Below are 17,933 nucleotides of genomic sequence, written 5' to 3'. Positions count from 1 at the left end.
AGGCAACAAACTTTCATAAAAACTGGCTCAAAAGGAATCCAAGGAATATTTGCTATTCCTTAGCTGCTTGTTCTTTGGTACACAGTTCTTCTGACTGTTGTTTTTTCTAAGCTATGACTCAGATTCCACAGATCAGCACAGCCAGTGCCAGCCTTGATAGGAGAAGGAGTAACTGACTTTTTTAAGGGCACAATATACTTACTGATACAAATATCTTAACATTTGTTTTGCTCCACCAGCTCATAGAAGAAATCCTGCAGAAAAATGTCATTCAATAGCACTGAGTGTATTCCCGGGGTAGGGCTGTTATTTAAATCGCTTTGGCACTAAGACTAATCCAGTGAGTGTTGCTAGCTTAGAAACTAGACAGCAAAATTAAATGCTGTGCAGGACTACCTGAGCTAGCTGGGAACAAGCTGGCTTGTACCAGCGCCAGTATCCTGTGCTCTCTCACTGTGCTAATTAGCTCTGCAGAGCAGTAAGTGATTAGCAGGGGTGCAGTACAGTGCTGATGCAGCTATGCCCTTCTGGTACCCAGACTAACTCTTCTAGAGTCAGCTGGTGAGATCTGCACTGTACTCTGGTATGTGATATAGGTATATCTTTACAGTCTTGGGCATACAAAAGCCTGATGCAACGTAATAGAATGTACATAGTTGACAGAATGATAAGATGATAAATATAAAGGATAAATATAAAGGATAAACATCATAGTAATAAATTAAATGAGTTCCTACACCACAGGAAAGCTTTGGGCTCGCTGCCAGTTCCTATAAACCTGTGCCATTCTTCTGACATCATCAATGAATTTCTCCTAACGTACCTCAAAAGGGTAATCTTAAAATCTGTTAAAGAACTTGAGTTAAATGTTACTTTCGGCCTTAGTATTGTAGCACCTGAAGGACAAGAGTGGCATAGCCAACCTCTTACACTAAATCCACTTTGCTTAATCCTTCTTTGGTCCATAGCCATGAATTTCTGTCTAACTGGAAGCCTGAAGATTTCACAGATTTCATCTGGGCTCATTCTTCTCCTAGATAAGTAAGGATGGTATCCACTCATAAAGCAAAACCCCTTTTTAGCTACAGACTATGTAAAACTGGAAAGTCAGAAAAATCCTCAGCCCCCAGGAGGACGCTGCTCTCTTTTTGTAGGAAGATACCATATGGATTCTAAAGCAAAAACACAGACCTTGAGCCAAACTAACACTTCTCTAGGTAAAGCACATATATAAATATGTGTGTGTGTCAGTTTAGCACTTTGTCTCTCCTCCTGTGAAACAGAACTGCATCTGTATATCACACTCTTAACAATCAAGTGAGAAGACAGAAAGCAAAATGTCATGTTGTTTACTGGTTTAAGTTTTACTTATTTAGAGTTTAGTGATGCTGTTTTTGTTGTTGTTGAAATCATAATTTGTATGGGTACAGCCACTGATGCCCTTCCTCTTGGCCTTCATTTTTAGAGTCTATAAACAAAAAAGTTGACCTTCCCAGACAGCAAAACTACTGCTTGCACACTGCACTGTCACAAGAACACAAATAAAGAATCTTTTGCAATTGTTTGCCATCAAAGCAAGGTTTTGCAAAGCAGGCAAAAGCCAACCAAGCTTCAAAGCACTGCTTTTGGGGTGGTAATTTTTATAACAAAGGCAGTTTGTTGTAACAGAAGCTTGAGCAAAGACTGGGTAAATCACAAGTTCTAAATGCCTCAATTTTGAGTGACCATTAAGCCATACAATTTTAAAGGGTCCTTTGGAAAAATTGATTAGCTTATGAAATAAACTAAATAATAACATAAAGCCTACCATTAGTAATATCAGTGGCTTACTGGTGAGGAGACCATAAAGCTGCATGTTTTCCTTTTGATGGGACTGGGAGAGGCACAGTGGGAGGCAAGCCACGTAAAATGGCAATCAAGTTATGTAAGACAAGAACACTTATACAGTAGTATGATTAATTCACTTAAAATAACTACATTTCTCAAACCCTTGCCCATCCAACTATTGCACAAACAACTCCCAGATCTACAGTACTACAGAAATTAGGTGATGTAACGCTTGCTCTGGCTGGGGTTACCTGGATCTTGAAAAAACACAATACCTTGGATACATGTGTGACTCTGAGACCTCTGCTGACCATAAAAACCTGGACAGGCTAAAGGAGTGGGGTCATATTAAAGTAATATTTCTTGGATTTGAAGGCTTGCTCTTCACAAATAAGCACTAAAGCTTTGAAAACACTTGAATGAGGCTTGGGAAAGCAGGTAAAACTGCAGAGGTCTAAGGAAAAGATGGAAACTAAGGACACAATGTTTTGAGGGCATATGGTGCAAAAGAAGACAAAATACATAGTGGGGAAATGGGAACAAATGGTTGGATATAAAAACTTTCAAGGCCTGTACAGGAGACAGCTTTGTCCCATCAGAGTCAAATTTAACATATATACTACAAATATTAATGAAACTTACAAACTGTAATGGATTCAGGAATCACTGAGCAGCAGCTAAGGACAGGTTTGAAGCTTTAGAAGATTCCTGTGTGAAGTGAGCAGATGATACTACGTGTATGATGATTGTAGACACCTTAGGATTGCTAAAGAAACCAACCGCATAATTCCAAGAAGAAAGATAAAATGATTTGCAAAGGAATCAGGATCAGCCTGCAGCTGGAGTGGTTTCATTATGCAATTAAATCAAAAGAAAACGGAGAGAAAAAACAATGCAAAAAACATTATTTGAATGGCATGGTGGAGAGAATGGAGCAGAGGAGGAAAGTTAATGCCTGAGAAGGCAGAATCTATATCTGGAGGAACATTTTCTTGCAAATCTGCTGAAAAATTAGAATATTTTGTTTTCAAAGAAGGAAGTTACAGAGTGATGGACCTGAGTTGTTTGTGGAGCTGAGTTCTGAGGAGATCCAAGAGGCACTTACAACCCTTTGAGCTCAGCACCATGTGCTGACAGAGTTGCCATTAAATTATTAAAAGCGGAAAGAGGTAAATGAAGCCAAAGGCTGTGCAGAGTAATTCTGTTGATTTCAGATATATGAAAAAGTTTCAGAGCAATGGAAGGTGGTTTTCATAAACTCAATATAAAAGCTAGTGCAGTGCCTGTCTTAAACTCTATAAAACTCTCTCAAAAGGCTTTACTTTATTTTTTATAAAGGAGGAACAGTTGAGTAACACTGGTGGGAATTCTGGAAAAGTGTCCTACCAAATATTAAATATATTCATGAAATATTTGATAATACATAGCACTATAATCACAATGAATACACAATCACAGATTTTAAGAAATCTTATGATGCTATACCATGGACTCTGAGCTACATTGGAAGAATTTATAACTTCATAAAACATTTTTTAAAAGGCATAGTCATTATTTGCAGTGAAGAAGATGGAGCATGAACAGTGTGCAAAATCTCTGACCCACTTAATATAAATAAGGGATTAAGGCATGGAAATGAGTTATCCCTGATATGCCTCAACATGGTTAAAATGGTACAATCACTGACATTTTCAGACTACAATGAACATCAACATAGTGGAGCACCTTTGGGATCCTATGGTCTGGGCAACTGTGAATGAAGCAGAAGGTACTGTACAAAGAATGGCTACTTGGAGGAGAAAAAGCACAAATAAGGTAAAATCAGACATCTGAGAAGCCTGATTAATCAAAGATGTCAGCCGTAATCATTTAATATCTGCCAGGAAATGTTTACTTTTTTTTTAAAGTTATACTCCAAGTTGTGGAATAAAAATCTGCAACATCTATCACTATTAAATAAATCTGATACTAAATAACTTAATATCTAAAATATACTTAGCATTCAGACAGTGACTGTTATTTTTAGACCACTAAAGAGCTCTGAGTACTCTCTAAACATTAATTAATTAATCTTTGATATTCCCATGCCATTAGTAAGGTTAATTTTATCATTTCTAAGTATTCAGTTATGGAACTTCAAGCAGAAAAAATGATTTGCCATATTCTAACCATCTCTTCAGAAGCAGAAACAAAATTATCTATATTAATATATTTAGAAAGATTTTTGTACCCAACCATTTGGCTTTTTGTGCTTTGCAGAGCAGGAAAGAGGAGACTTTAGGACACAGACAGTTTGGGTAGAGTTCGGTCATAAGAACATTCATAGTGCTTATCCTAAACATTAAGTTTCAAAACTGTATTTATATTTCCTCAGGTATATTTTGTAGCTGAAATAATGAAAGAGCTTTAGGACTTCACATGAAAAAATAATTTATCCTTTATGTTAACCACCAGAAATCATGTCATAACAGTGACTTTTGGTAAATGCTCACCTGAAAAGGGATGTTAAAAAGACTCACACCTTCAGTAGAATTAGTTGTTAAAGATGTCTTCTAGATCTGGAAGTGTTTATAAAGAGCTTCAATTTATTCTTTTCTTGCGTCTTGACTAATAAAAGGTCTTTAAGAAAAAAGCATTTGCTAAAGTTGGAAAAGAATATAGCTAAGCACTGTTTGATGGTAACATAGAAAGGTAAATGGTTATTGTTAAATGAGTAACGATTCTCTCAAACTCCAAATACTTATAAGCTTTCTGTGGAATTCACTATGGCCTTAGTATATAAAAACTGTTACAGAAAAATACACTACAAAATAAATTATATAATAGGATGGAAGACACTTGCCTCACTTCATGCACTCAGTCTCAGACATGCTGAAAATACTGATAGCCAATTGATAATAATTGTTAACAGCTGATAATTGATCACATTCTCTATACAGTGTTTCAAACAGACTTCTATATCCTCATTCGGAAGAATAAATACATTTAAGGTTTTATTTCTTTAGAAATGGCGATTAGTATACACACGAATAACCACTCATTCTTTTAAAGTCTTCATACTATTCAATCTGTGAGAACATGTAAGGAAACTGAGAAAATGTTGTGATTTAGATCACCTGTGAAACCAATTACATCATTCCATACATATATATATGCTTCCTGTATGTTTTAAACAGGGTTTTTTTGTTGTTTTTTTCACCTTTGTTAATAATTTCCAACCTTGCTTTATTATTTTAGAGAATAAGAAGTTTTAACATCTCTGAAGAGGTGCAAAGAGATGGTTTTTACCAAAACATGGCTCACCTTCAATGCACACAACCAAGGAAGTATCAATGAAAGAAAGCCTGGGGTAATAACAGCCCTCTTTTATTTTTTTACAGATTTGTTCTTCTTCATTAGTATTTAACAAGCAAGAACAGCTGAAGAAAATATGGGAAGCTCTGGCCACCTGTAGAAAACATTAGTTTTGCTATTATTTGCTATAAGCACCTGAAACAGCCTCAGGTATTCCATACTTTACTCTAGAGAAGATCTGAAATAAATATCAGTAAAGTACAGCTTTTCAGGTAATGTGGCACCTTAGAGACAGAAAAAAATAAAGTTCATTTATTTCATTTTCCCCAGTAGTGTCAAGCGTTCTGGAAAGGTCAGCTTTGCTTAAGAAAACAGAGAAATTATTAATTACCTTTAACAGAGACTTTTCCTTTATTTTCAAGAAACCTTTCAGATGATTTTTTTAAAAAATGGTAATGAAATTAGATACATAATGATTTTATATTTTAGATTAATATTATGAAAGTTATTATGCATAAAGACTGAGCATCTGTTGAAGTGATCCCAAACTAAAATTCTTACCATCAGGATTCCAACTCTCTACATTGGATTATTTAGAAAATAATTACTGCTGCAGATTTTACACAACAAATTACACGTCCTGATCTGAACTTGTCCAAATGTTTTTGATTTCGGAAAATGAGAGGGGACTCAACTATAGAGACAGCAGTCAGCTATTAAAATTTCAAATTAGATGAATCTGAATGTTCCTAATTAATGGCATCTTCATGCCTTAACATATCTAGAATTTGTTGTTTGGTTTATTTTTTTAATAAAATTTTAATAGTGGCAACATATAGATAAGCATTTTTGTATACGTAAAATAGCATTTTATAGGAATGCAATGAATAGAAGTGAGTATTCTAAAGTGTTATGTATTTGTGTACAAATTTGATTTGTTTCAGGACTTTATATAAATATACAAGTACAGAGGGGAACTAAAGTACCTGCAAACTCATGCTACCATGGACAGTCTATCTTGTATTTTGAGCAGTAATTATTAGCTTCTGAATTTCCCTCAGCAGAATCCATGGAGTGGAGGTGGAATCCTGACAATCAGAACTTTACTGGGCCTTACTTTCCAGAACAGTGCTTAGTCGTTCATTTTTCATCCAACATAAATCACATCAATGGTAAAACAGGCCATTCAACATTTTCTGACTCTAAGAAAGAGTTCAAAAGTTAAACTGGAGAACAGAGTTTTTTAAAAATTGGCTTTTTCATGAAGCAATCATAACGTGACAGTTGATAAAACATCTCATCTGATGTACAGTAGTCATTATCAAAAAGTTTGCATTTGCCAAGAACTAACAAAATGTAGTTATCAGATACAGGATGCTATTTTTATACCTTTAAAATATAGAAAGCTGTAACAGTTACTCTGCAGCTTTGGTTTGAGGTGTGTTGGCAAACTTCTGGTATTTAAGTGTGGCCATTATATAAGTAATTTTATTTATTTATTTTATTATTATATGTCTTTACCATTTGCATGCAATCAGGGACCCTGGGAGAAGAAAGATAATTTAGGAAAAAGACATTCTCAGAGTGAATGAAAATGCTGAATGATCCCATGACAAACATGCTTTTCTTGTATAATAAAATAATGTTTTTAACTGTTAACACAATAAAATGGCTGATAGTTATTTGCCCATCTTCAAGGTTGTTATAAAATATTTTATTCCCTTTAAAACTCATACCTGCTTTTCAAGTAATTGCCAGACTCTGGTTGAGATATGGAGGAATATATTCCTTCATGGGTGAGTACAGTCAGAGGCTACATGGTCCTTCTGTGTACAGGGTTTCCAGTACATTCACAAAGCACACACTGTATACTTCTTATGTGAAATGTTTAGTCTGAGGATAATACAGAGTTTGAAATATATTCTAGAGAAGTGGTTCTTTCCTTTTCATAAGTGTATGCATCATATAAACTGGTTCCATTGGTTTATATTCACTTGAACAGGTCAACATTAAAACTGACAGAAAGGTTCGTTTTCGTTTTCAAAAGATCATGTTTTTCACTATGCTAAGTAGCACTGATTGAAAGTTGCCAACAGAAGCTTCAAAAAGGAATTTTGAAAGTTTAAGAGACTGAGGTCAGAATAGGCAATAAAAGTCACAAGATCATAATGGCATTATTTTAGGATAATCATCTTATTTTGAGATATGAAAATACTGAAACAATCATGCCAGCATAAGAAATAATTATACCATAATTCATGAGTGCATAATTTATCAAAACAATAGAGCAGTCATGGTTAGACACAACCTAATATTCCTGTATAAGATATAACTACATACTGTACAATCGTTCCTTTTTATAGTTATTTTTACATTTAGTCCTCATCCAAATTAAGCTGAGTACTTCTATGTATGAAAGGCGTTACAAAATAAACACAACTCACAACAGGGATTTATTATCGCTACCGCACCACCATGGCATGCAAGTAACTAAGTAGTCAACTATAAACAGTAAAATGTCATCATCTTCCTGAAATAAAAAGAACATGAAAAATACAGATATAGTAGTAAACATCAATTATCTTTTTATATCTTTCATATTTACCAAAAGTCTGTCATTACATGAGGTATCTATACCTCGGTATCACTCTCCTGCACTAGTATGGTGGCAAATTTGGAGTTGAGAAACTGTACTTTCAACAAGCTCATACAAAACTACTAGTTTCATATTATACTGCTGTCAACATGTAATGTGTAAATGAGAATATGACACATCTGCTACGTACCCCTTAGCGTTCCCTTACTCCTTACTATATTAATGAATTTTGCACAAATAAAAAGACTGAGAGTCATTGAAGCTGTTTGCTAGGTTATCTGTTGTGGTGACTGAGCCCCCAAAAACTAATGTCCTATAGAAAGGAAACTCTTTAATTGGATTTTTCTTGTTAAGTACTGATTGTTTGAGGTTCCATAGTGGATGCTGGATTTGAGAACCACTGTTGGAAGCAACTTGGATATCTAAATATTTATTTATATCATTTTTGTTATGCAGGGTAATTCCTTAAATGGTGTGAAAGTGAGAATAAGATGAAATTCTGCAGCTAGGGAAAAAAAAATTATCAGCCATCCATACTTCGTTATAAAAAGATGGGTCAAAGTGCTGACTAGGATTCATTTCTTCTGCTTGGAGGTCAGTACAATATATAGATACCAGCAAATTTCAATACTGAAATGGGAGCAGTAGAAAAACAGGAAGTTAAACCTTCCTTAGTTTCAACTTTCCTTGCAATTTTGGAGACTGTCTTGGAAGAAAAAGCAAACTTTATTGCAGAAGAAGCTTTTCCATGCTCAATTAACAGTGCTAATCAGTTAGTTGGCATGGAGGACCCACATGCACTCTTTGTAAAATACATAATTCAGAATAGACTCTTACATACAGAACCATGAAAGCCCAGCCATCACTCTGCTGCAGTTTCTGAGGATTTTGCATGGTAAAGTAAAATAATCATGAAAGGCTCAAATCAATGTTTTTAAGGAATTATCTTTCAAATGTTACGTGTGGTCTTCTCAGTTTATACCCATGATAAATTCAAAAGCTGCATACCTATTTCCGGCAATGACAAAAGAGCACCTAAATCCAAATGATCCTATTGAGTTCCTGCTTGCTGCAAAGATATCTTAATGCTGATTACAGGGAAAAATCTGTACAATTTTCATTGGTACATTAAGCTATAAAAAAATGTCCTTTAGTTCCCTGGAATTTGCTTAATTTTCAATCATACAATTTCCTTCTACATTACAAAACGATGTACAGTTTTTCTGAGTTCTGTTCAAGGACTTTCCCTGCTCTGATATGTTCAGGGTTAAGAATACTAGGTATTTTATTTAATATTTTGTTGATATTAGAATCCACTCTTTTTATTAAAGCTCATCAAACATACTCGTACTGCTTTGGGGTATAGTAGGCTGCGTGACTACAACAGAGCACAGCACCTCATATGTTCATTCATAGATTTGCCTCCATAAAAACTGAGGCTGTAGTATAGCTTTCAATGGAAGCCATTTAAAAAGAAAACATTACAGAATATACAATAGTAGTTTTTGAATCTCAGACACAAGTTCCTTGACGTGTTGAAAGATGATGTTTCCGATTTCTGACTCCTGAGCTCTTATCTTTACAGTCTGCAGGCTTCTGTTGTGAAATGTCTATCAGTGCACTTGCAATTGCAAGACCTGTAAGATAAATAAAGGGAAAACAAAATTTAATGCCCAGCTTTCCTGAGAAAGAGTTCCAAAGCAGTGTGCTGGTTCCTTTCATGCCAAGTTTTTGTACTTTCCCAGAAGTGATCAGCTTTATTTCAGAGTTAGATAACAAGTTAACACCCTCTAAAATGCTACCTGGTCGCAATGAAGAAATGGAAAAAAAACGTGAGTAAAGACAGTAGACTGGAAATCAGGATTAAGTCTCTTATTGATTTTTTGTGTGATCTTAACATCACCTCTCTTTATCACCATTTTCCTGGTTATATGGACCTGCAGCTCACTGACATTGATCTTCTCTTATTAAATGTTTGTGAGTTGCATTTAGAAATCGGTGAAACTATCCAATCAGAAATCTCCAGAGAAAGACAAAGTTAAGACAAAATTGTATCCTTGAATATTTCCCCTTGCTATATACACGGCTCCCTAATTCAGAAACATTCAGAGGTTAATATTTACCATGAATTAAAAGCTATGAAAATATCTTTCCAGAATGCCTGGATGTGTCAACAGACAGTGACTCATCATGGTGTTGGCCTGGGTAAATTCAAAATGTTTTCAACTCTTCTTTTTCAAACTCTGGTTAGATTGTCGATACTTTTGACCTGTTATAATCTTAGCAGAGTATTACAGAGGTCATAGACAGGCACGCTTAGGAAATTAGCAGTTTAAGAATTTACTTTTATATTTGATTGTTACTGCATACTTGCTAGAAATTACTGACTTGTGCTGAAATGCTGTGATTGACAACATATTTAATAAATGGTAGTTCTGAATTTTTAAATTCACAGATGCAATATCGCAATTAAATGGATCAGGAGCATTCACATCATTCATATCTTCTACTCCATCACAGTTGCAACAAAGGCATGACACTTGTATCTGCAAAAACACATCTATGTGTACCCATAACGCGGGTAGAGATGGTGCTGGTTCTCCATACTGCCCCATACATCTCAATCTCCAACCAGTAACAGTACTACTCCCCAAAGAAACCTTTGAAAATAATTTTCACTGTGTTTAACAGGCAGTCTCCATTTTTTAACTCAGGTCAATAGTACAGAACCCAATTTTGGCAATATCATTAATGCAATTCCTTGTTACAACACTTATCTAACTAAGGAATGGTGCAAAAAATATTTTTCACTTCCAAGTATTTCTACAGGCTTCTTTCTTGGTATATGATATACTGTCAGATTCGGTTCAGGTTTCCGGTATCCTGAAAACATCTATGCTATTGCACACTGTAACACTACCTTTTTTACTTCACAAAAATGTCACAGGAGTTAATTAATGTGCATACAGCTTTTTGAAAACGCATGTCACTATGGTGTAAAATGCTAAGTGCAATTATCATTGCTACATTTCAGGATATGTAAGAGCCAAGATTAATTAAGTTGTTTTTCTCACAGACACATATATTTACTGGCATGAGCTAGTGATGCCTTAAATTGAACTTCGATAAATTAAACTTTTGAAATCTTTGAGGCACCTTTAAAGTACCAGCAGTATCTGGTATCAGCAGGTTCAGGGATAAAACCTAAATGACATTTTGATGGTTGCTTACATATGATCCTGCCTTTAACAGCTAGGCTTAGGGAATATGCTAAATGGAATTAATATTATTAGGAAAAGCGGTTTTCCATTTTTATAAGATATTTTAAAATACACTTGGATGTATGATGTTAACTTCACTTTACATAACAATTAACAAAAAGGAAGAACTATTTCTTTCAAATCTAATGCTGCCTACTGGGATATACTGGCATGCTGTTAGAGTTCCATTAAAATCGGGTCACTACAGAAGATAATTTTTCAAAATGTCACACATATCATCTGATGAAATTCATTTATTATGTTTTCTACGCCCAGCACAGTTCCTTGTTATCAAAGCAATACAATTAACTGGGGGAATAATTCATTATTTCAGACTGGCAGTCTAAAGGAATTTCATTTACCAAGTCAAGCTGATGCACAGACACTGCAAGCAAGAAGAATTTACATCAAAATACAACAGAAGATTTGATAAAAATGCTGCAGCTTAAATATTCATTAAAAGCAAAAAAAAACCCCAAAACATTCCCTTTATTTTACAGGTTTAGTATCCAAACAACAAATGTGAATACATTTATAGTCATTACAGTTGGAGCTGTAAATTGTATAGTGCTCTATATCTGTTACCTTAGTTCATAAGCAATGTCATTTACCCGTCTTCCCTGAATGTTGCCACTTAAATATTCTTCCTACATCCAAACTGGCATTTTCCAAACAAGTTCATGGTCTCTGGTTGATTCTGACTCTTGAGTAAGGTGGCAAAAATCAGCAGTGGAATCAGTAAGTGTCCACATGAAGAATCAATGGGTCACCTCTAATAGTCTAATTTCTGGAAATTCAAGCCTAGCTGCATAACTGGACCTATTTTTAAGTTTATTTTGTTTCTCTACTAAATGTTATAGAAATAACCTGACCTAGTTCTATGCAGCAAAAACAATCTCTAGCTTGTTTTCAGGATATGTAGGGAAAGATCATTAAGAAGTGAGCCCAGTCAAATACATAAGTGGAAAGTATATATTTGTAAGAAATAATTGTATCCACAATGAGAAAAATACCAGAGAAAGCAATATGAACTTGGTTATCTTTAGCAGAACTATTGTCTTTCCTAATGAGAGTTAAATGGTAATAGTTTATTCTCAGGAAGTAAGTGGCTAATCATAAAATTACTGGTGTGTGAATTTTTTGTGTATTTTTTTTTTATACAATTATGCAAAACAATTAATAAGTACAGGAATAAAATACAGCACATCAAATGAGATTGCCTTGAAAAGCGCATTCCCGATTTATATACAAACAGCTCTTCAATTCTGCATTCAAACAAAAGCATGTGAAAAAGTCATTCATTTCGAGATGCTCTCCTCCCAGTCTCTGTAAAAACAGGCAGTACTATATATTTTAATTTTGCAGAAAAACAGCTTCATTAGGCGTGAAAGGTTAATTGCAGGTTTAAGTGCAGTTCAGGGAACAGTGCACGGGTCTGTAGTGAATAGCACAGGCTGCTACAGGAAGGCTGAGTGCTATAAACTGTTTGCCCTGCTGAAATGTTTTACTACCTCATTTACTAACTGTCTTCTTTTACTGCTTGTATTTGTAGTTCTTCTAAACCTTTAATAGCTACAGTTTTATTTCACTGTAATCAGATTTAAATGGAAATACCCATGCTGGGATATTTAAACGTTTTTCCGCTGATTGTATACAGCTACATTTGAACTGATGTAAGGCTACACTATCTCTCAAAGTAGAGAAAAAACGTACATTGAAAAAGTTAGTCTTACATGCTGTCGTGCATATTTAAAACTGTTTTTTCCTCCTCTATTGTTCATTTTAATGAGAAATGAATTGAGTTCTTACCACCCCTTTTGTTAAAAGTAAGGGAACAAAGAATGACCTCAGATTCATGGTTAGGCAGGTAACTGGAAATGCTTTTTTCAATTTAAATTCAATTTTAAAAGATATCATTTGGATAGATGTCTTCATTTGATTACATTCTACACATTTTCATTGTTATGCAGAATCAGAACATTCCGAAAGCTGAAGACAATAAAATAACTACAACTCAGGCAGATGAATTGGATCTGTTTGATATTTTAACCAAAATTATAGTAATTGCTTAAGGTGACCTTAAGCAATGAAAATAAAATGACAGCTGCCATACAGAGACACTTAAACAGAAAAGACCGGGTACACACTATACTTTTAAAGTAATAGCTTCACCCTTCAGCACCCAGCAGTCTTTGTGTCACTGCCATTTGTTGATTCTTGCTCGCCTAATAGTAGACAGAGTCCTTTTATCATAAAGGATCAGATATTTGAAGTCTTTCCATTGACATTCCATAAATATCTGTACAAAAGGATCTAAGCAGTTTGAAGACGTACTGAGTAAGTGATGAGAATTACAGACCAGTGCCTCATGAAACTGACCATAGCACACAGTGAAGCCAGTGAAGACAATTTCATGCTCGCCAATAAAACTACCAGTTATTATGTAGGGAATTTTAATGAAATCTGTCAGTTATCATTATTTCAAGTCTACAAAGAATTATAAAGAACTGTAAATCCACAAGGTGTATTATGTGTGTATAAATGACATTTCTATACAAAACTACTGTGTTAATAATGCAATTTGTACTATATATTCCTTAATTTGATGAAACAGATCACATTCACCATAACCTTTATGGATGCCAGAACTGCATACACTTATTCTTCATAGGAAATACGTATGTTAGCTATAGCACCTACAATGGCGGAAGAACATAACTTTCAAGAAGGTTGCTACTAGGGAAGTGTTTTTGAGTACCCACTGAAAAAAAATTACCTCACTTTCTATGACATATTTTGCTACAAATATTCTTATTCAGTTTAATTGTTTGGTAAAATTTTCAGGACTGTCTCGTACTTCCTATATTTTCCTGTGTTCCTAAGCAAGCTTCTTCCAAGTGGACTAACTCAAGATTGATTTTCGTGAATGAAAAGGCCAGAATGTTGTTTGTGCTACACACTCCTGTGCCATAGATCAAGTCATGTTGGGAGACATCCAAAAGGCACATAAAATGGACCAGAAGAAAATTTGGGATTCAAAGGCATGATCCACAAAACCTTCTCCTAACCACATATAAACCTGATACTCAAGTGCCTGCTTTCCAGGAGGAAAAATAAGAGTCATCTGAAGTTCAAGACTGTACATGGTCAGAGGAACCACTGTATCTCACAATAGGGCTAAGTTCATTTCAAAGTCAGAAAATAGTCAAATTCTTCATGTGTATCTGAGGGTCCTGAGCTGGCAGGTGTCCTTATACAATATCCAGAGATCACAGGCATAGTCACAGAGAAAAACAATCATAAGCAACTGCCAAGAAGAATAATTATCTTCATGATGTCTTCATCGTATAGAATGTTTTTTTATTTGAATTAGATTTGTTTTTTAATAAGGACAAGCTGACAGCACCGCAAAACAGGCTTCTCTTCCTTTTTGTTGCATGGATGTATATTTTAAGTTGACACCACTTTTACTATGAGAAAGATACATTAAACAAACTAAACTAACTAGGAAATTACTTTGGGCAAGTAACCCCATCATTTTTTTTCAGTAATAATGTTTTGCTAGATGGGAAGACAGCCAAGACTCCAGGAGGTATGTTTTCCTTTTCTTATACATATAACTTAATTAAATTAGTAAAATATGAGACAGAGCTTAAACCATAACAATAGCAAACTAAATAATAACAGTGTGGAATTAAATAGCCACACACTAGAAGAGAGGAGATGTCATGCTCCTTTGTATTATACCCTTGGTATTTAGTAATAACAGCTATCTACAAGGGGCTAAGAAACTCCTATTCCCAGAATAGAGTTATGAATTACTTGCTGTCAGTTTGTGGGAAATGCAGACTACACAATAAAGGATCCTTTACGAAATGTTCAGCCTTTTGCAATTTTTCTCATTTTGAAAAGGAAATGGCCCTACATATTTGTGTGAAATATTTGTCCTTAGAGGGGCCAGTAGTGATTTTTTTTCTTTTTTTTAATACAGTCCGGCAGTTTCCCCATCCCTTTCAGTGTGAGATATCTTTAGTTTAGTCTATAATCCAGGTCTGTACAATATCTGGTGCTCTCAACTATCCTGTCTGCCAGTGGCCAAAAGATAGCATGGGCTGTTTGGTCTCTGTGGCTATGGACAAGTGTGGATTGACTATTCACTTTGGGATGGCTCTTTTCTGCTCCACAGAGCAAACAAACACCCTGCCGACGACAGGAGTAATCCTCCCCTGGTCCAATTTGAGGCCATTTCCTCTTATCCTATCTCTTGTCACTTGGGAAAAGAGATTCACACCAACCTCACTACAACCTCCTTTCAGATAGTTGTAGAGAGTGAGGAGGTCTCCCCTCAGCCTCCTTTTCTCCAGGCTGAACAGCCCCACTTCCCTCAGCTTCTCCTTCACTGACTACTTTTAAAAGGAGCTAATACAAGATTATTGCATTCAGCTGGACTGTATCATGAAACCTGTACACCAATCCAACCTGTGTGGCTTGCCCAGGGAAGGCAGCAAAGACAGGAGTAGAAATGCACTTAACAAGTGGGAGAGGAAGATTGAGATAATTGCTGACCTGAGCTGGGAGACAACCTCTCATCTCAAACCACATAAGAGATGACAAGCAGGGAACGGTAAGTCATGGTGGGTCTTGAAGATGAATAGTGATATTTGAGGCAATAAAAAAAGGGAATGTGAGGAGCTACTAAATGTGATTTCTGTGATTAAAAGAAGTCAAGAAAAAGGCCTGAAATAAACATGGTAAAGACAGCAGTTGTTCAGCGTGGCAGTAATTCAGAAACTCGCTGCAGAGATCCTGGGCAAGGGCTTTTGTTTGGGCTATGCAGAGGGAAGATGGTGCTTTGGAGAGGCTGTAGCAACCGAATTCAGGAAAATGATGCAGTCCGGTGGTGAGGAAGCAGAGGAATGACAGTCAAAGAATACTTGGGCAAGAGTGGAGGGACAGCAAGGGTAATGTCATTAACATAGACTCAAGGGAAAATAATGGAATACAAATCAATATGAAGAAATGCAAAACATCGTGGAAATGAAAAGTAAATTACATAAAACTGGTTTGTAACCTATCCTGATGGTGAAGGGTAATCAGGTGTATGGAATACAGACTTCCATTACAGTCAAATACATACATTTTCTATAAATAAAGGAGAAAATTGCACTACAGATACTGACACATTATTTTGTAAAAAAAAAAAAATCTTTAAATTTAAAGAGTAAAGCACACCTTAAGCCATGATTGTTAAACAACATTACTAGGTATATTAGTTATTGCACCCTATTCCTTGGGGCTCCCTGGTAAAGTTTGTCACAGATTTGTCCAGTGATATTAAGAATATGATTGACTCCAAGGACCAAACAAAAACAATAATAAAAAAAAGAATTGCAGTTGACTACTGAGTCTGAAGATAAAACATTCTTCCCAAAACCTCTTACTAACTCACTTTAGATATTACATTAGGCTTAGGAAATGGTTACATTTGGACTAGTTTAGTAACAACTCCTAAAGCTGCAATACTCACCAGTACTAAATTACAATTAATAAAGTAGGCTTCACATTTAGTCAGGAACTATGTTCTTCTCACAGAATAGCAGAGATAAGAGAATTAAAGCATCTTCGTACTTTTATCTAAGAAGTTTTACCCTGACAGTAGTTACAAAAAAGTGATCTATTGTTAGACCATTATTTTATTCCATTACTGTAATTTTTGGACATTGGACCACAAAGGGTAATTACAGAAAACTGAGAATGCCCCTAACTATTCCATTGTCTTTCTCAACATGGCTTATTTTATCCAAAAATAGTGGCAGATTGTGTGATTTTTTTTTTTTACATTAAAAAATAAGCAACAAATAATAATTGCATGAATAATCATGTATGGGATCAGACTTTCTCTATCCTCTACTTCTTGCACATTCTCAAACAGGTGTATCAGTAGCAAAATACGTTTACATGTTTAGGGAAAAAAAGCAAATTTATAGGTTAACTAACATTTTCAGAAAGCTATCAATCAATGTACAAATGGCAAGTCACCTGTAATTCACAAAATAATTGTTTTTTTACGTTATTAGCAAAACAAGGGGTTTGGGTTTTAACTGACAGCTATTAAAAACACCTAAAAATGAAGAGTCAGCATAGAAGATGTGCAAACCTCATGCAGCTTAATTCTTTGATGCTCTCCCACTCCTTATTGCACATCACATATTAAAATCCAAGAAATTACACATGTTTCTAAAGTGGACAGTAATAATTTGAAACATTTGGATTATTTTTTTGCACAAACTATTACATTCTCAGTTTGATTACATCTCCTTTCCATTGAATCATTTATCCATATGTTATGAAAAACATCTCTATTCTTGTGATGTTGTGCAGCCATTTAATTTGTTTTCAGGAAAATCACTATAAACTAATTTGCTACTCTGCAAGAATTTGGTGTGATGCATTAATCATGCCAGAATCTAATTCAATCTTGTAAACCCATTTCTGCAGAAGAGAAAAAAATCTACTTGGGGTACTGAAGAAGCACTGCTTTCACTTACTTTTAGCAATACCTGGATAAATACAAACAGAATTATAATTGGTTTTGTTTAGAAGTCAGTATCCCAGTTGTGACCCAGTTTGGGTTAGTTTATGAACCTCTCTATAGTGATTAGGCACATTTGGATTGCCTTGTCCACACCGGTACACTTCAGGTTATTTGTACAGCACTATTTTTGTCTCTGTCTTCAGCAATCTCCTTTTATTGAGATGGCATATGCCAATCAGAGAAAAGTGAAGATATGAAAACTGTAAAAAACTGTGAGCTTCAGTTACAACATTTTTAAAGCTTTTTACCCAAATCCATTCCTGCAGGTTAGTCTGTCTACCCACTGTAATGCAAGCTAAACCCTTACTAAACATTGTGAGTAGGACGAACACCTGTGAAACAGAGATTTGTCATTTGTATA

General features: G+C 35.1%; 1 protein-coding gene across 1 annotated transcript in view; it reads right to left on the bottom strand.

Moving 5' to 3' along the window:
- Positions 1-9,229: 9,229 nt before the first annotated feature.
- Positions 9,230-17,933, bottom strand: part of ATRNL1 (attractin like 1) — a gene marked incomplete at both ends in the record, with an annotated part of 484,917 nt that continues 476,213 nt past the window's right edge. Inside the window, one exon of the mRNA XM_080348357.1 lies at positions 9,230-9,354. Coding sequence (XP_080204483.1) covers positions 9,230-9,354 — 125 coding nt within the window. The remainder of the gene's footprint in view (positions 9,355-17,933) is intronic.

This window comes from Nesoenas mayeri, assembly GCF_963082525.1.
Source record: "Nesoenas mayeri genome assembly, chromosome: 7".
In the NCBI taxonomy this organism is placed as follows: domain Eukaryota; kingdom Metazoa; phylum Chordata; class Aves; order Columbiformes; family Columbidae; genus Nesoenas; species Nesoenas mayeri.
Note: the sequence above shows the minus strand (reverse complement) of the source record. Positions and strands in the feature narration are given on the sequence as shown.